The sequence below is a fragment of the Diabrotica virgifera genome, chromosome 4 (genome assembly GCF_917563875.1).
Source record: "Diabrotica virgifera virgifera chromosome 4, PGI_DIABVI_V3a".
NCBI classification, from domain to species: domain Eukaryota; kingdom Metazoa; phylum Arthropoda; class Insecta; order Coleoptera; family Chrysomelidae; genus Diabrotica; species Diabrotica virgifera.
Window position 1 is genome coordinate 165,709,015 of NC_065446.1, and position 21,786 is coordinate 165,730,800.

The 21,786-nt window shown below is 34.2% G+C and overlaps 1 protein-coding gene across 3 annotated transcripts in view; it reads left to right on the top strand.

Annotated features, from left to right (window-relative positions):
- The window catches only part of LOC114332661 (patronin), a gene marked incomplete at its 3' end in the record, with an annotated part of 223,071 nt that overhangs the window by 179,379 nt on the left and 21,906 nt on the right, over positions 1-21,786 (top strand). For all 3 annotated transcript variants that reach the window (XM_050649770.1, XM_050649771.1, XM_050649772.1), the window contains 2 exon segments: positions 523-738; positions 17,166-17,565. In XM_050649770.1, the coding sequence (XP_050505727.1) occupies positions 523-738; positions 17,166-17,565 (616 nt within the window).

A 21,786-nucleotide genomic window follows, 5' to 3' on the forward strand; every position in this document is an offset into this window, starting at 1 on the left:
CTATACCTATCTGCAAAAGGGTAGTTCATACAATAAATAATATTTTCTGACATTTTTGTTTAGATTAGGATGAAAAAAAGAACTATATATGATAAATGGAACGCATTTTAGTATTATCAGGTAATAATAATAATTATTGTTTGGAATATTAGAGTTTACAGAATTATCTGAATTATTAACATTAAATTTTTTGAAATTATTTTCGTTTTAAAAAAAGTATTATCATCAGTGGCCTGCTTTTGGCCGCTCCTATTGTTGGCCGCCTGTGTGCGATGCACACTTAGCACACATGGTAGCGACGGCCCTGGCTTTTACCTCCACGTTCAAAAGTGAAGTGGAGGGTAAGTGGAACCAAATAAATAAAAAATCCAAATTTTCATGCAATTCGGTGGTGATAATGAAACTTACATCTCCGTTTTTCACGTTCATTTACTTAGTTTATTTTTTATACAATACGTTTTTTGCGCAATTTACGTTATTTTATTAATACTATATTCATTTTTTATCCATTTTATTCGTTAGGCTAACAAGGAGAAACAGAACAACACTAGCAAAGCGGACGAACGGGGAGAAGTTGCTGCAGGACGACCTAGTAATTGGGAAGAAAATAGGAAAAGCACTTACGCAGGTCGGAGGAGTAGAAGAAACTCTACATCCGAAGACTCTCAGTTGACAATAGAAAACTTTGGAGGTAGTCAGGATAATTTGAATTTTATTGGAAAAAATCCCAGTAAAGAGGTTAGTCATGTATTAATCTATGATATAAAATAGTCTAGAAGTCAAGATAATCCTTATGTTATAAGATTTTTTTTAATTCAGCTTAATGCTTCGACAACGAATGGCCATTGGCGTGGTACAGTAGATTTTGTAATCAGATAAGTGTAGTGTGTGTTGAGTAAATGTCATGTTACTTAGTAAAGCCGACTTCGTTGTCTTTACAAAGAGACGCTAATTGTATCCGAACGTCTGTGGTCCCTCCGGTGAGTATCGTAACTATTTTCACTTATTAATTTTTAATAAATGAAAATTTTCCTACCCCTGATGAGATAAGAACTCACTATCTCCTGAATCCAAAGGTAGACTCTCTTGCCACTAAGCCACAGAGGGGGTGTTATAAGATTAAATAATCTGGAACATGTCCATTCTTTATCTAAAATGTTTTTTAATGTTCACTTGTTTGTACAGAATGGTTCACTGTGAGGTTTGTTTAACGAACTATCCTGTTTGCTTTTATACTTTAATATAATTAATACACACGGTTCGCTGATCCCAGCTCAAACTGTCTAGTTAAGATAGTCAAAATGCCCTCATTTCCAGAATTCATTTTTTTTTAATTTTTTTACGTTCTATGTGATTCAAAAATATGACTTACTTGGCGTAATCTTAACCCACCTCTTCCCCCTCACACCACCACCAAAAACGTAATTTTTTCGTTTCTTTAGGTGGGATGCAATCAATTCAAAAATTGACATGCATGGTTGAGGCTTTTACAAAACACTTTTATTTTTTATAGACTAGTAGGTTGAGTGTACATAACCTCAAAAAAATTTTTGGAAAAAAGCATATACATTACTTATTTTGGAGATGGCTGCAGGTCTCCAAAAAAGACCCCCAAAAAATCACTGCGTTTTTGGGAGGCTTGAACGAGTTCCACTCATTTTTGAATGTACTAAAGGACTCAGTTTCTTTAATTAATATATAACCTATAAGAAATCTTGATCTGATCTACTTTGAAGTGTATAAAATGGGGATAATGTTCAAAAAACAGATTTTCGAAGTTTTGAAGGTGGAGCACATTACACAAAAATCTGAAAAAAATTAAGAAATATAATTTTTGATAAATTACACAAAATAAAATAATAGACCTGCAGCCATCTCAAAATAAAAGTTATACGCTTATTTAAAAAAAAAAAAAACTTTTGAGGTTATGTCCACTTGACCTACGGGTCTATAAAAAAAATAGACATGTTTTGTGAAAGCCTCAACTATCCGTGTGAATTTTTTGAAAATTTAAAATTAATCCCCCCTAAAAAAATAAAAAGCACAGATTACGTTTTTGCTGGTAGTGGGAGGAGGAAGGGGGTGTTGGGTTAAAATTGCACTGAGCCATTTTTTAATTACATATAACTTTAAAAAATGAAAAAAAATTAATTCTGGGAGTGAGGGAGAACCCTTTAATAATTTATTTATCCCGTCCATAAGTGGAACGTTTGATGCACCACTGTCGACGAATGTGCCACTAAAAAGTAACGGCTCAGTATTTATACGGTTTCTCTTAGGTTCTCTAACTATATTAAGTTATAGACTCTTATGGTGCCTAAAATGATTAGCAAATTTCACCTATACCGGCTCTTAGTCTATTAAGCATATTGTAGTTATACTCCTTCTCAGAGGCATCTTTTAGTGCGTCACAAGTGACAGAAAAAAGGTAGATCCGTGATACACGTGATACATACTATAATATTTATTCCAGTTGTTGATAGATGGCGCTCTAATAGGGGAAAAAGATTTAGGTATTTACCCCTTATTTACTTATTACATATCTATACGACTATAATTTAAAGTTCTTCTCAGTCTTTCAGTGTGTCATTAATGATGTCATATAATATGATTTTAAGAATTTAGAGAATCATAGCATGACATTTTAGTTAAATCTGACAGTTGTCAGAATCGTAATCGTAATTTGGTATAAAAACAAATCAATTTTGTTTATTTCATTTATAAAAAGGAACGTTCTTTGATTTGTATAGTCTTATAAAGAGTTATAAATTGTACAGATTATAGTCGTATAGATAATACATAAATCATTTTTTGTTCGATTATAGCGCCATCTATCAACAACTAGAATAAATGTTATAAATGACTTCAATCACGGACATACCTTTTCTCTGTCACTTCTAACTTAATGCGTTAGAAAGAAATCGAAAAACTGTGACGCACTGAAAGATGCCTCTGAGAAGGAGCATATTACGAGCCTTATTAAATCTTTTCTGCACATAACGCTCTGTACCACCGTTAGACTCGATTATGCCTCCCAGGTATATAAATTTCACCACTCTCTCAATTTCTTGGTTGTTGATAACAATAATAGGTTGGTTGTTTCTGGTACCAAATCGCATTTATTTGGTTTTGTTGATGTTTATTTCTAGACCAACATCCTTTGATTATTCTTGTAATTATTGATTTACTTAGAATTGCCTGTCCTGTTTTGTATGTGCTAAGCGGCATATATCATCGTAATCTAATCCCCATCTATTAAAATTTACCTATGTTACGGAATCCAGTACAATGTTAAAAGGTAGGGGGATAGAACACAGCCCTATTTTACTCCATTCAGCACAGCTATTGGGTCAGATGTTATGCCGTTGTGTAGGATTTTGCTTTCTGAGTCACTATAGGTATTAGGTGTTTCTCTAAAGTGATACAAAATCCACATCAATAAATGTACGATAAATTTATGTTGTACGTTGTATTTGACACAAATTTGCTCGTGTGCGTTGAACTTTTTGTTGATGTGGACTGTGCGCTGCATGGATTTATGCAAAAACATTTTCATGACGAACAACACACGTTATCCGTTGCGCTGTCGGTTTTTCAGTCGACTTCAAAGAAATTTTTGCCGCACAGCAGTATTAATGTGGACTTGATTATCCACTTGTCGCTAAGTGGATTCGGCGGTACAACACACAAAATAAATGTTGTATTTTGAAATACAACACACACACACACACACACACACACACACACACACACACACACACACACACACACACACACACACACACACACACACACACACACACACACACACACACACACACACACACACACACACACACACACACACACACACACACACACACACACACACACACACACACACACACACACACACACACACACACACACACACACACACACACACACACACACACACACACACACACACACACACACACACACACACACACACACACACACACACACACACACACACACACACACACACACACACACACACACACACACACACACACACACACACACACACACACACACACACACACACACACACACACACACACACACACACACACACACACACACACACACACACACACACACACACACACACACACACACACACACACACACACACACACACACACACACACACACACACACACACACACACACACACACACACACACACACACACACACACACACACACACACACACACACACACACACACACACACACACACACACACACACACACACACACACACACACACACACACACACACACACACACACACACACACACACACACACACACACACACACACACACACACACACACACACACACACACACACACACACACACACACACACACACACACACACACACACACACACACACACACACACACACACACACACACACACACACACACACACACACACACACACACACACACACACACACACACACACACACACACACACACACACACACACACACACACACACACACACACACACACACACACACACACACACACACACACACACACACACACACACACACACACACACACACACACACACACACACACACACACACACACACACACACACACACACACACACACACACACACACACACACACACACACACACACACACACACACACACACACACACACACACACACACACACACACACACACACACACACACACACACACACACACACACACACACACACACACACACACACACACACACACACACACACACACACACACACACACACACACACACACACACACACACACACACACACACACACACACACACACACACACACACACACACACACACACACACACACACACACACACACACACACACACACACACACACACACACACACACACACACACACACACACACGCCTTGTGTACACTTCACAAAGATGTTTCTATGTTTTTATGTTCTATAATTCAAAGTGTACACAAAGGCGCAATATTCAAAAAAAAAAGTTCGTTGCCAAGGTGTTGTTATATAGAATAATAAGATAATAAAAAACGGGAAAGTAGGGCGTGTGTCCGATCCCACACAAAAATTACTTTAATACCAAAAGTTTGTGTTATTGTAATAAAATATTAGTTGTGAAAAGTGTCTTTAGTTATTCCTAGCTTCAGAAGTGTAAAACCAGTGTAAAATTATTTCCTTGGTGTTGCAAAAATCCAACATCAAGTTTGGTCCTTCGAGCCGGATATAAAAAGAAGCTAGGAATTACTCAATTTCCAGAAGGTAAGAAACACACCTAATAAAAAAAAAAGAAGAAATTATTGAACAAAAAAGAAATTATTAGAAAAGAAATTACAAAAAAGAAAAATCATTAAAAAATTAATTTTGTAAAACGTCAAGCTCATACAATAGCGCCATCTATGTAAAAGAGGGCGAACGACCGACGTCGAATGGTTATCAAGCGATCGAGAGAAATAATCGATGTTTTATGAAATCGATCATATATGAAGTGACAGAAAACTGACATTGACAGTGAATACAAAATTAAATAAATTGACTGTTTGTGTTTTGGTTTGTAAATAATCGTCAACATTTTTGTTATTTTGATATTTAAAATAGTTTTTTTTACCTTTTAAGTTTTAGGTAGATTCATATAAAAAAAAAAAAATATGCCCGCTAAAAAGGATATTGAAATGCTAAAAACTAAAAAATCTCAAGAAATTCAGTCTATTAAAACTATTACAAGGTTTGTTGAAAAACATTTGGACAAAGAAATTTCTGAATTAATAATTAATCAATTACAAACTAGGAAAGACTTACTAATAGAAAATTTTAATAAACTTCAAGATCTTCATTGTGAAATTTTATGTTGTGAACAGGGGTATGCAGATTCCATTGATAATATTAGAGAGGAATACTTTGACACATTAGCTAAAATTAATAGTCAACTCTCAAAAACAGTAATACAGAGCGTAAGTACTAATCCACAAGATGTAAATAATTCTTTTTATTCTTCAAATATTCCACGAATAGAAATTCCTTGTTATGACGGCAAAGATTTAACAAGTTATAGACCTTTTATAGATTTATTTCTAGCTTTTAACAAGTTATAGACCTTTTATAGATTTATTTCTAGCTGTTTTTGATAGAAATAAGTCACTGCAAAATGTTGAAAAACTTTTTCATTTAAAGAATCATTTGGAAGGAGAGGCAAGAAGCCTAATAAATGATCTACCTCTAACAAATGACTCTTATAATGATGCATTGAGAATGTTAGATAACCGTTATAACAATGAAACAATATTAATAAATTCTCACATTTATTCACTACTTGACATTCCCTCCATTCAAAAAGGAACTTCCACCGCCTTACGTGAGTTCATTAGTAAAGTGAGACAGCAGTTAGGTGCACTAAAAAACTTAAAGCAACCCGTAGAAAGTTGGGATATGATCCTTATTTGCATTTTAACTAAAAAACTAGATCACTATATTAATAGATCATTTCAAATTGATAGGGACAACTCAAAATTGCCAAATTTAAAAGATTTCTTATCTTATATTGAAAATAGGGCTACAGCTTTAGAAACTGTAACCACTCCAGATAAAAAATGTAGCACTAACAAAGAAAGGTACCAAAAAACTCACTTGGCTACAAGTAAAGTCAAATTAGAAACCAGGTGTAGCTTTTGTTCATCCTCAGGCCATAAAATTTATAATTGTTCCAGTTTCAAATCTGTTTCAGTAAATGATAGAGTGTCTTTTATAGACAGTCATAAGGCTTGTCGAATTTGTTTGAATAATCATCCTGGTAGGTGTAAAATGAGTTTCAGGTGTTCAGTTTGTCGAAAAGAACATAATTCTCTTCTGCATGTGGACAGACAAACTCCATTAGACAGCACTGGACAGGGTAACAGTGGTAATGCAGACGATAGGGTGACTACATTTGGTTCAATAAATGAAAACATTAATAATGTTCTGTTACCAACAGTGAAGGTAAAAATTAGAACAAAAAGGGGTGATTATATCACTGCCAGAGGTCTCCTGGATACAGGATCTCAAATATCATTAGTAACAAGTAGATTGGTAAGTAAATTAAACTTAAAAACATTTAATAATAATGTCAATATCTTAGGTATTTCTGAGAATATTACCAATGTGCAAAAGGCTGTAAATTTAAAAATTGAGTCATGTGTGTTTGATTATAGCACAAATATAAAATGTTCTGTGGTTGATAAAATTACTAGTGATATACCACAAACAAATTTCAATGTTTCAAATTTAAATATTCCTAAAAATATTAAATTGTCTGATGATGACTTCAATAAATCTGGCACAATTGATATATTGTTTGGGGCAAATATTTCATTTCATATTTTGCTCTCCGATAAAATACAAGTAGACCAGATTATATTACAAAATACTCTATTTGGGTTCATAGTTAGTGGTTCTGCTCCATCACTACAAATTTGTAATTTTTCTGCTTTTCATTTAAGCATGAAAAATAATTTAGAAAATATTGTTTCTCAATTTTGGGAAACCGAGAAGGTTCCAGAAATTTTTCCGGAATATTCGACAGAGCAGGAAGCTTGTGAGATTAATTTTGAAAATTCTTTGCAAGTAATAAATAATAAATACCAAGTTAAATTACCATTAAAACAAAATCTACCTGATTTGGATTTAGGAGATTCATTTTCTGTAGCATTAAAACGCTTTGAAAATCTAGAAAAAAGATTTAAAGTCAATCCTGAGCTGTACTCTCAATACAAAAGTTTTATTGATGAATATTTAGCTCTAAAGCATGCAAAAATAGTAAGTCTTAGTACATATGACTTAAATAGTGGTTCTTTATACTTCATGGCTCACCATCCAGTGATACGTGAAGACAAAAAAACAACAAAATTAAGAGTAGTCTTTGATGGCAGCATGAAATCAAAAAAGAAAAAATGCATCAATGATTATCTCTATAATGGTGCTGTAGTTCAAAATGAGCTCTTCGATATTCTTGTTCTTTTTAGAAAATATAATTACGTCCTTTTGACAGATATTAAACAAATGTATAGAATGGTTTTGGTACATCCAGACCATTGCCAGTTACAAAATATTTTGTGGCGAGAGAAAAATGGCAGTTTACAATGTATTCAACTTCAAACTGTAACATATGGTTTAAGAAGTTCTTCCTTTTTAGCTACCAGATGTTTGGTAGAATTAGCCCGAACTGAAGGTAAACGCTATCCTTTGGCTTCTAAAGCTCTTCTTAATAACACCTACGTTGATGATATTTTGTGTGGGTGTGACACAATCGAAGAAACGATAAAACTAAAAAATGAACTTATCTCGCTGCTCAAATTAAGGTCCTTCGAGTTGCACAAATGGTGCTCAAATAATTTACAAATTTTAAATGATATTCCTAAAAATAAACAAAATTTTGATGAAATTAACATCAGCAAAAACGATTTAACGGTAAAGACTCTGGGATTGACTTATGATACAAAAACAGATAATTTTAAATTTAGTTGTCCAAAAGTTGATATAAATGAATGTGTAACTAAAAGACAGATTCTCAGTTTTGTTTCCAAATTTTATGATCCTTTGGGATTAGTGGGCCCAGTTTTAGTAGCTGCTAAGGTAATTATGCAAAAACTTTGGTTAAGTAAGGTCAAATGGGATGCTATAATTTCCAGTGAGTTACTTGACACTTGGAAAAATTTTGTTGAAAGCTTAATGAGCATGCCCACAGTGACTGTCCAAAGAAATTTAAACTTTACTGGTGCTCTTCATATTGAAATAGTTGGCTTTTGTGACTCCTCCTTGATTGCATATGGAGCTGTTATTTATGCGAGGACTATTTTTGAAAATAAAGTACATGTAAATTTGATTTGTTCCAAATCTAGGATTGTTCCTATAAACAAAAAACTAACTATGCCAAGACTTGAACTGAACAGTGCTTTGTTGCTTTCAAAACTATCTCACAAGGTTTTTGAACTGTTAAAAGATAAAGTCAGTAAGGTATTTTTATATTCAGATTCAAACATTGTCTTAGCTTGGATAAAATCCGAACCTTTGAAATTGAATCCCTATGTTGCCAATAGAATTATTAAAATTCAAGAAATGACATCCGAATTTAAATGGTTGTATATAAACACTAAGGAAAATCCAGCAGATTGTCTTTCTCGTGGACTTGAACCTCATGAAATTAATTCAAACAATCTTTGGTTTAATGGTCCTGAAATTCTTTCAAATATTGAATTCTTGCACTTTGAAATTCCATTTTCTACTCCAGACCATTTGCCTGAATATAAAGTTGTCACTTTAGCTAAGGTCAAACCAGAATCTTTCTTCATAAAATTCTCTAGCTTAACAAAACTTCAAAAAATAGTGGCTTATTGCCTACGATTTGTAAATAATATAAAAAATAAAAATAAAAAGATTACTGGAAGTTTAACAGTTGTAGAACTAGAAAATAGCCTTAAAACCATTATTAAGTATGAACAAAGTTTTCATTTTTCTGAGGAAATAAAATGTCTAACCAACAACACAGCAATTAAGTCTAATTTAAATTCTTTATATCCTTTCTTGGACTCTCAGGGACTGTTAAGAGTTGGTGGTAGACTGGAGAACTCAGATATTTCTTTTAATAAAAAACATCCTTTGATCGTTCCCAAAAACAATCATATCACTGATCTTTTGATTCACAGAGAGCACTTAAGACTTTTACATGCAGGTCCGAAACAAGTTTTAAGTTCATTAAATCAAAATTTTTGGATTATTAGTGCCACTAAAGAAATTAAAAGGATTTTGCACAAATGCGTAACCTGTTTTAAATGTAAGGCCAAGTGCAGTGAACAGTTAATGGGATCTCTTCCTGAACAAAGGGTACGTTTATCGAGGGTCTTTCAGAATGTTGGTATAGACTTCTGTGGTCCCTTCCAAATTAAACAGTCACGGATTAGAAAGTCTATAACGACAAAGGCATATATAGCATTGTTTGTTTGCTTTTCTGTGAAGGCAATTCATATGGAGTTACTCTCTGATCTAACAACAGATACTTTTTTAGCTTCATTAAAAAGATTCATTTCTAGAAGGGGTAAACCATCCAAGATCTTTTGTGACAATGGTGCCACATTCAAGGGAGCAAATAATCAACTTCAAAAACTTCTAAACGACAACATTAAGTTAAACAACTTTTGCCTTGATGATAAAATTGAATTTTGCTTCATCCCAAGTTATTCTCCAGTATTTGGGGGTCTATGGGAGGCCGGGGTGAAGAGTGCTAAATATCATATAAAAAGGGTGATGGGAAATAATATTTTAACATATGAGGAGTTTAATACTTTGATTACTCAAGTTGAAGGAATATTAAATTCAAGGCCTCTTATGGCAATTAATAATGATTCCTCTGACTTAGAATATTTGACCCCAGGTCATTTTCTAATAGGTGCTCCTTTGACAACTTTCCCTGAAACTAATTTAACTGAGATTCCTGAAAATAGATTAAAATTTTGGAGGTTGTGTGTTCAAATGCAGCAGCATTTTTGGCAAAGGTGGTACCAAGATTATCTAACACAACTTCAAAACAGACCTAAATGGAGAAAATCGTTGCCAAATTTACAAGAAGGCATGCTTGTGCTTGTAAAGGAGGACAATGTTTCTTCTTTTGGGTGGCCTATAGCAAGGATTAATAAAGTTATTCCTGGTAAAGACGGAAAGGTAAGAGTGGTGGAAGTAAAAACTAAAAAGGGAACATACTTACGTTCTGTCACAAAAATTGCTGTTCTTCCAATTAACGATGAACAAATTTAAATTATTTTTTTTTTTTTTTTTTTTTTTTCAATTTATAATAATAAATAAAATTTAACTTTATAACTATTTCTATTTAAATTTAAAACTTTGTAAAAGTTTTATACTTATATAAGCAATAAATTCTTTAAAAAATGTGTAAAAAAAAAGGGGTGGAATATATTGTTTTGGTATCAAAACCAAGGCCCCCCAGCATGTTGGAGAAATAAATTCCCAACATTAATATTTAGTAAAACTATATTTTGTTTCAATATTTTATTTAGTGGTTTGCGCCTTGTGTACACTTCACAAAGATGTTTCTATGTTTTTATGTTCTATAATTCAAAGTGTACACAAAGGCGCAATATTCAAAAAAAAAAAGTTCGTTGCCAAGGTGTTGTTATATAGAATAATAAGATAATAAAAAACGGGAAAGTAGGGCGTGTGTCCGATCCCACACAAAAATTACTTTAATACCAAAAGTTTGTGTTATTGTAATAAAATATTAGTTGTGAAAAGTGTCTTTAGTTATTCCTAGCTTCAGAAGTGTAAAACCAGTGTAAAATTATTTCCTTGGTGTTGCAAAAATCCAACAACACACACACACACACACACACACACACACACACACACACACACACACACACACACACACACACACACACACACACACACACACACACACACACACACACACACACACACACACACACACACACACACACACACACACACACACACACACACACACACACACACACACACACACACACACACACACACACACACACACACACACACACACACACACACACACACACACACACACACACACACACACACACACACACACACACACACACACACACACACACACACACACACACACACACACACACACACACACACACACACACACACACACACACACACACACACACACACACACACACACACACACACACACACACACACACACACACACACACACACACACACACACACACACACACACACACACACACACACACACACACACACACACACACACACACACACACACACACACACACACACACACACACACACACACACACACACACACACACACACACACACACACACACACACACACACACACACACACACACACACACACACACACACACACACACACACACACACACACACACACACACACACACACACACACACACACACACACACACACACACACACACACACACACACACACACACACACACACACACACACACACACACACACACACACACACACACACACACACACACACACACACACACACACACACACACACACACACACACACACACACACACACACACACACACACACACACACACACACACACACACACACACACACACACACACACACACACACACACACACACACACACACACACACACACACACACACACACACACACACACACACACACACACACACACACACACACACACACACACACACACACACATTTTTATTGATGTGGATCCGGCTTTAGATAAGTTCAAAATAGTCTCGAAGTATTCATTGATCTTGAGAAAGCATGTGAATGAGTTCCTGGAAAGTTTCCTTCCATGAGAGAGGTGTTTCCGGTGAGCACGTGAAGATTGTGGGTGATAGTATGATGGAGCACCAACTAATGTTGGGATAAGTGTGGAAGTAGGATAAATTTCATGTGAAAGTAGGATTGCATCAATGCTTGTTGTTAAGTCATATGTACTCTCATTAGTGTTAAGGTCAGCGGTCAGATAATAGGTAACACCCCTGTGTTCTTAATGTATGCTGATGACGTGGTGTTAGTAGAAATACTGAAAGAGAATTAAAACACAGAGTGGAATGCTGGAGACAATCTCTTGAAGAAAAAGGCTTAAAACTTAATAGTACAAAAACGGTATACAGATTGTTCATTTACAGTTACTATTACAAATGAGATGATGACTAGGTGATGAAATGATTGTGAGAAGTAATAGTTTTAAATATCTAGGATTGTTATTAGAGTAATGGGAAAATATAAGATGAGGTAAGGAGGCCTAGTGGTGTAGGATAAAAAGATTGCAACGAAACTGAAAGAGAAGTTCTATAAAACTGCCAGGAGTTTAAAAGAGAATAGCAACGAAGGCAAGTGGCGGAAATGGGAATGCTTGGATGGGGGAGCGGACTGAAAAAAATTATGTATGTAATAATGGATATATTAGGAAAATTCTAGAAGATGTTTGACATCTTTAACGTCGAAATTATAACCACCTATTATAAAGAGTCGTTGAATTGCAAGTTCCTAAAAGGACTAGAGAGAAAGACGCTGGAGACAAGTGTCTGTTGGGAGACGCTTAGGCAAGAGATTATCTATGATGGGGATTGATATTTGTAAAAACTAAGAACGAAAATTATGGATAAATGTAATAAGGAAAGCTGAACATGAATAGGGATAAAGTCAAAAATAAAGGGGATGCATTTTTTCGAATCTTTATGAATTTTCTTTTGAGTCATCTTTTTGAAACGCCCGTACTTAATGATCTTTCGGTGTTCGGCATAGTTTATTTTGATTCTAAGATGTGATTATCAGAATCAAAATAATAACCTGTAATTTTCTAGATTCATTAAATATTACAATGCATGTGCAGGTAAATACGTATTTTTAATTACATATTAGACAAGGGCGCATCTGTAAAAATGTTAATACATTTGGATGTTGAGAGGTGACTCATAACTCATATAATAATATTTGAGTTATCCTCCCACTAAAAAAGGTCCGGAACATTGTTTAAATAATCAAAATATCAAAAAATTAAGGAAAAATTCGATTTTTTTCTTGGTTTTTTGATTATAACTTTAAAAGTATTCATTTCCAAGAAAAGTTGCATTGACATAAAAGTTGCGTAATTAAATTTCCCACAATATAGGATTAGTTAAACATTTTAAAAATTGTCACCTTTGTTGTAAAATAGCAATAATTGCAAAAAAACCATAAAAAACAAGTACAGTAGAACCCCGATTATCCGTGTGCGGATTATCCGTGCTGCGGATTATCCGTGCTATGATTTTCTATTACTCAAATTGCATTTTTGAGGTTTTATCAAAATAGCGTCATCGTAAATCACTTGACGGAAACTCTATATGACTAAAGAGAGACTCATAATGAAAGATTTATTTTTTCTGTTATCTTTTTATGGTAGGTACATATCATCCGGAAGAAAAGTGACACAACTCAAAAAATGCATAATTCTTGCTATTTTGTTAAATTGACTCCAAATATCTTATAGGTACTGTTACCAGAAAAAATGTCACATAGATATCTACTACCAATTTCGAAAGATGGCGGTAGTGTCATTATTCCTTTGGTGGTAAAATTAATAATTTTATTTCGGAAGAATGACACTTTTAAGTTGGGCTCTATTTTTATCAAGAAAACCGTTTTTTTTTTAAATGGCTTTGGCAGAGCCAATTAGCCAGACTTGTTTCTGATTGATTGCAGATTCATAGTCATAAATTTCTTATAACATAAGTACATTCTACAATTTTATTTTTATAGATACATTGGTACATTGTGTAGCTTTTTTTTTATTTTGTTTTTTTTTTAATTATTTTACTGTGTTTTTTAATATATATTTTAATTTGTGCGAAACACTTTTGTTACTTCTTTTTTTTCTATTCTTTTTTATTTTTGTTCCTATTTTTTCTTTTTTTTTTGTTTATTTTTTTTGTTATTATTTTATTTTGTGTTTTTTTAATATTATTTGTTTTTTTATTTTTTTTTTATTTTTTCAAACCACATTAACAAATTATGCCTATTTATTACATATTACGTTTACAACTTGTATTTACATAATTTAACATGTTTATAAATGAGATGAAGAATTTCCATATCACTTGTAAATATTAAAGTATTTAGGTTTATTGGGAAAAAACATTTTAAATCTTTTAATTCCTTATAAAGGTCGTTTATGTTATTTATGTTTAAATGACATTCTAATATGACATGTGTTAGATCTCCGATTTTGTCACAAGTACAATTGGGAGTATCTGCCAAGCCGATTCTATGCATGTAAGATGGCGTAAGAGCATGATTGGCTCTCAACCGATTAATGGTCTTTATAAAATGTCTGTTATATTCTGTGTAAAACCATCTTTTTGAGAATATCCTAGGGTTACAATGGGCAAAAAAAAATGTGGAACGCTTCACGATTTTGTGTGTCATCCTTATATAAGAAAACCGTTATATTTTGAGAAGTGTCCTAGTATTTTTCGGCGTTTCGACGGAAAAGTGAGATATTTAGATTTGTGTCGTTTGTCTTGAAAAGGTCAGTAGGTTTCTTATTACATTTTTAATAAAATATAGTCATATTTTGAATGTAATTATTCATGAAGTATTTGATAAAATAAATTTTACGTTTTTGTTTTTTTTCCACATGTGACATTGTTCTTGAAAAAAAAATAGATTTACTATTTATCGTCACTGTTGAAATATTTAGAGAAATGACTTTTTTCTGGTATATTCATCTACTTTTTTGTAAATAAATGAGCATTTTAATAATTAGTGATGGACAGAATCAAATACCTACTTATAAGTTGATATACTAAAATACCTCAATAGTTTAGAAAAAGAGAAAAATAGCAATATTATATTTTTTTCTGATAACTGTGCAGGCCAACAAAAAAACCATTTTATGATAGCTGCATACGTATACGCCATTTTGAATATCGACGAGCTGTAGAGCATAACACATAAGTTTTTGATTACAGGACACAGTCAGAATGAGAGAGATAATGCTCATTCAGTTATTGAACGCCAAATTAAAAGATCAAAAAGGTCAGGACCTGTATATATCCCTGATCAGTATGTGACGCTTGTACGCAGTGCTAAAAAATCTGGAGAACCATACAAAGTTGATGAAATTTGTCATCAAGACATTTATGATCTGAAGCAATTAGCAGCTGATATGAGTCTAAACTCTTTTTCCAAGAATACTAATGGCGAACCCGTAAAAATTTCTGATATAAAAGTTTTGAAAATCACAAAAGAATTCCCTGGAATATTGTTTTATAAAACCTCTTACCAGCAAGAACATTTTGATATTGTGTTGCTATTCAAGTATTTTCGTTTTATTCAAGTGTTAGACATAAAATGTTTATTTTCTTTTATATGTTTAATAATATTTTTTATACTAGTAAGATAATTTCCATATTATTATCAATAAAAATTCATTTCTCAAGTTAATACTTTCATTAATTTTTAAAAAAGTGGCCAACATTTTAAAAGAAAAGTGACATAAGTCAAAATTTGCATCTTTTTTTCTTTGTGAAATCAAATATCATATTATTTTTTTTTTGTTTTGCTTCTTACACAATTAGAAACATTCACTTATCCATATTCTTCGTTTTTAATTTGAAAATTTTAGCAATTACCGTTTAAAACTGACAGCTAAATTAAGATCTAAAAAATCTATTTTTGTCTCTCCTGAAAATGATGTTTTTTGACTTGTGACACTGTTCTTCCGGATGACCGTTATGTATGTGTATACGTACACGTACATATGTATTCTACATAAGAAATACATGTTCGGATTATCCATGCTTTTCAATTATCCGTGCCACCTCCGGTCCCGAGAAGCACGGATAATCAGGGTTCTACTGTATTCGCATTTTACGTTTTTCAACCATTTATGCTACACTTAGGACCTTCATATTTTACCCAGAAAAACCTTATGATATAATAAAACAACACTTACCAATCCAATCTTAATCAAATTTACATACAGTATTGTTTTATTCTGTCATAAAGTTTTTTGGGTAAAATATGAAGGTCCAAAGTGTAGCATAAATGGTTGAAAACCGTAAAATGCGAATACTTGTTTTTTTATGGTTTTTCGCAATTATTGCTATTTTGCAATAAGGGTGACACCTTTAAAAATTTTTAACCAATCCTATATTGTAGGAAATTTAATTACGCAACTTTTATGTCAGTGCAACTTTCCTCTGAAATGAATACTTTTAAAGTTATAATTAAAAAACGAAGAAAAAAATCGAATTTTTCCTTCATTTTTTGATATTTTGATTATTTAAACATTGTTCCGGGCCTTTTTGGAGTGGGAGGATAACTCAATTATTATTATATGAGTTAATTCCAAGCAATTTCTGCAAAAAAATATGAGTCACCTCTCAACGTCCAACTCAAAACAGATCCGCCCTGGACTATATGGGCGACACACGTTACACTTGAACGGCACAAAGGGATCTCTTGTATGTAATGTATAAAACAAACTTAATATGATACGCTGATTTATTTTTTGTGTTTTAGGTGGCAGTTCATATAGGAAGAAAAATATCCGCCCCTGCTTTTCCAACGCCTATAGACAACCCACCAGTGAGATCATTGTATCAGGATACAAAGGGTTCAATACAATTAGGTTACGAAAATGGTTGTGACGAAAAACAAGACAACGGTTCAGAGAAGTATAAGCTAAAAAGACAACTCAGTAGTGATGACATAGCATTCAGAAATATCAGCTCAAATATCAATAAAGAAACTATTATAAGGGATTTAGTCGATGGTGAAATAACAAAAAGAATGAGTTTCGCAGAACTTGGCAAGCAAAAAATTGTGGGAGAGAATAGGGGAATCCAATTAGTATATATGAATGATAAAGAAGAATACCCGCACAAGTCTAGTTTTTTGTCGAAATTGAGTAATAATAATAGTAAGTATTTTAACAGTAATATTTCTTAAAATCCTGTTTTTTTTTTCGCGAAACTCCTCATAACCTTCAGATATGTTGGTGCCAGATACTTAAGTTGGGAAACTTTTTTATTATTAATTTTACAAAAAATATATTCGTCATAAAATCTTCTTAATGGTCAAATACCTATGATTCAACCATCAGCTATCAAAATGTCATGAATATTATACGATGTATGTCAAAAAATATTAATTTCACTCAAGAATAAAGTACTTACCTTTATTTTCACAATATCGAAAATTGTTTTTATAGAAAGTTTTTTGGAACTAAAAAATATGTTTTATTATCAATTACATCCTTCTAATTGAAAAACAAAATACAAATGAATTCTCAAATTACACATACACAACATTGGGTTTATTTATTACAAATATAACTTTTTATTATTAATTATAATAGAATGCAACGATCATATATAAAATTTTATCAATCTTATACGAGGTATGTCAAAAAATATGAATTTCGCTCAAGCTTAGGTAATTTACTTGTATATTACAAAATATAGAAAATTGTCGCGGGTAGGAACTCCTTTAGAGTCCTTTGGATTCTATTGGATAGTCCTATCAGGGAAAGTGAATCAATCCCTGCCGTCCGCAGATTCCAGGAGCTTCTTGACCCGGGAAGCTAGCACCTGCTAAGGGTCCCTTGTCCAGGGTTACGGATGAAGTCCAGAACGGCATCCAAGGCGACGAAGACTACTTTTTGGTACGGCGAAGGTGGCGGAGCTGGCAACCCTTGATTTTAGGGATGGTATAAGATCAGGGTAGGTGGGACTCTCTAGCTGTAGTGGAAGCAACTCGCATAGGAGAAGGATACTCCGATGTAAAATCCCTGGCCCTCCAGGTTGGGGGTTAAGGCACCGAGCTAACTCCTCGGTACTTATAAAACACGTACAATGTTAAAAAGCCTAACCAAAGCCTCGGAGCACAAGATTGGAAACACAGTAGACGAAAACTGCAAAGAAAACGGTTAATGAATTTTTGTACATGGAATGTGCAAGGTATCTCCCGAAAAACACCAGAAGTCATGTCAGAACTCAAAAATGCAGAGATAGATATCGCGGTGCTTACGGAAACTAAAAAGAAGGGTAGTGGTTCCGAAAAGTGGGGTCACTATGACATGTTCTATAGTGGAGTAACTAAAGACCAAAGAGCACAACAAGGAGTTGCTATTGTTATTCGCAAAACTTTAAGAAGATATATTACCTCTTGGGAAGCAATTAATCAGAGGTTTATAAAAATGAACATCACGATAAAAGGAAGCAGAATAGCCATACTAGGAGTATATGGCATTAATGAGGACGCATTGATCAACAATAAAGATGAATTCTTCGAACAACTGAACGATGAAATTATAAAAGTAGGAACATCTAGAGAGATCATACTTCTAGGAGACTTCAATAGCAGAGTTGGACGGGAATTTAACAACAAAGTGGTAGGAGCACACGGTGAAAATACCAGAAACGATAATGGAACCAGATTAATATCAACATGCACACAAAATAACTTAAAAATATTAAATGGATTTTATCCACACCGTGATATACATAAGTACACCTGGATACAACAGACCAGAAATCTGAAATCTATAATAGATTATAGCGTTGTAAGACAGAGAACTACAATTAAAATACAAGATGTGCGAGTAGCCAGAGGGCCATCATGTGGCACCGATCATCATCTGCTAAAAGTTAAAGCAGTACTCCCAAACAGATATGAAAAAGAAAAAGAGCACATCGAATCAAATCAGTTAATAAAACAAGTACGGTACAATCTATGCAGTCTAAACCATGAGAGTGTAAAGCTATTGTATAAAAAACGTTTAGATGAAAAATTAGAAAGTGGTAATTTTGAAAATACCGAAGAACACTACGAACACATCAAAAAGTCCATTCATTTGGCAGCAGAAGAAGCACTGGGGAAATGTGACGAAAACCATAAAGGAATAAAACCGTACTGGTGGGATGAAGAAGTAGAAAAGGAAATTACAGATAAACGTCGGAAATACCAAACGTTCCTATCAACAAAAACAGACAACGATAAAATAATTTACAAAGAAGCCCAAGCCAAAGTAAGAAAGAAGATAACTCAAAAAAAGAACGAATCGTGGGAAAAGAACTGCCAAAAAATCAATACTTACATAGGAGGTAGAAGAAGCACAGAGAGTTGGAGATTAATTAAAAATATGAGAACTAATAAGAAAAAAGACGTTATATCACCAATAACAACGGAAAAATGGGAAGAATATTTCAAAAAATTACTAACAGAACAAAGACCAGAATTTGTTAACATAGAAGACAACATGATAGGTATACATATAAATTCATCACCATTACAAATAAGTAAATCAGAGATGGAAGAAATAACCAAATCCCTGAAAAATGGAAAATCCCCTGGTCCTGGTGACATCCCTGCAGAATTAGTAAAAGCCGGCACAGACAAACTCCAAGAACAGCTAAGAAAACTTTTCCAAGATTGCTTAAATGGTGCCGAATTACCAAAAGAATGGAAATTATCTATCATGTCAACAATCCACAAAAAGGGCAGCAAGGATCAATGTGAAAATTACAGAGGAATTGCGGTAAACAGCACAATAAGTAGGATGTATGGGAAACTTATTAAGAATAAAATAGAAAATGACTATAGAGATTACGAATCAGAGGAGCAAGCTGGCTTTAGAGCTGGGCGGTCCACAGTAGACCACCTGTACTCTATTACGCAAGTTATTGAGAAAAAAACAGCCGTCAATAAAGAAGTTCACCTGGTATACGTAGACTTACAAAAAGCATATGACAGTGTGCCCCTCAGCAAACTATGGTCAACCCTTTATCAAACCAACATTAAACATGGTCTTATCAAAGCAGTCCAAAGTCTGTATAATGGAACTACTGCAAAAATTAAAACTGGATCAAGGATGTCTGAGGGATTTAAGATCACGAAAGGATTGAAACAGGGTTGTTGTATTTCGCCTACCCTTTTTAAAATTTATCTGGAACAAGCACTCAAGCTGTGGAAAAGAAAATGTAATGGCATGGGAATCCCTCTCAATGACGACACAACACTATACACTCTATGTTTCGCTGATGACCAAATTCTGATTGCTCAAGATCATGACGACTTAAGTTACATGACGCGGAAGCTAATAGAAGAATATAACAAATGGGGTCTCGAAGTCAACATTAAGAAAACTGAAGCCATGTGTATTGGAGGAACAAAACAGTCCATTACATTAGACGATGGGGTAGAAATTAAACACTGCGATGAATACAAGTACCTGGGCATGAAGATAACTCAAGATGGAACACTCGATGCTGCTATAAAAGACAGAAACATGCAGGGTAGAAAAGCCATATCCATGATGAACGGCATTCTGTGGGACCAGACAATATCTAAAGCGAACAAACAGCTCATATACAATAGCATACTTAAAAGTATAATCACATATGGCAGTGAAGTTTGGCCACTGAAACAAAGAGCGCAGAAAATGTTACTAGTAACAGAAATGGACTTCTGGAGAAGAGCAGCAGGCAAATCAAGAAGAGATCGGATACCGAACGAGAGAATACGAGAAATGATGGGAGTAACACATACAATACTTGATGACATAAAAACAAAACAATTGGTATGGTACGGCCATGTACAGAGAATGCCAGATGACAGGATCCCTAAACAGATTTTGGCATGGACACCACAAGGGAGAAGAAAAAGAGGAAGGCCGAGAAGAAGCTGGAGGGAGGGAATTGAAAAAGAACTAGAGGAAAGAGAAATCCCTCCAGGTCTATGGTTAAACAGAGAAGAATGGCGGTTAGGAGTCGGAAGGCGTCGGAGAACGCTGTAAACCGATAGTAGTAGTAGTAGTAGAGTAGTAGAAAATTGTCATTATAAGGCTACATCAGCGCGCCATCAATATTAATTCGAGAAGTAGTAGCCGCACGGTTTTTGAAAGTTTTTCGAAACTTTGGCAACAGTGTGTCGACAGTACGTGACACTGTCAAAGACGAATGCACAATATTTTGATAATAATATACTCATAGGCGCGCTAAATGTTGCCAAATCAGTTTGTAAGTTCGATTTCTTGTTATAGATAATCGATTTTAGTAGTTCCAATGTGACACAAAATCTAGGCATTGGATAAAAAAGTTTATTTGAAGAAAGTGTAATTTTTGTATTTCTTAATGGCGGT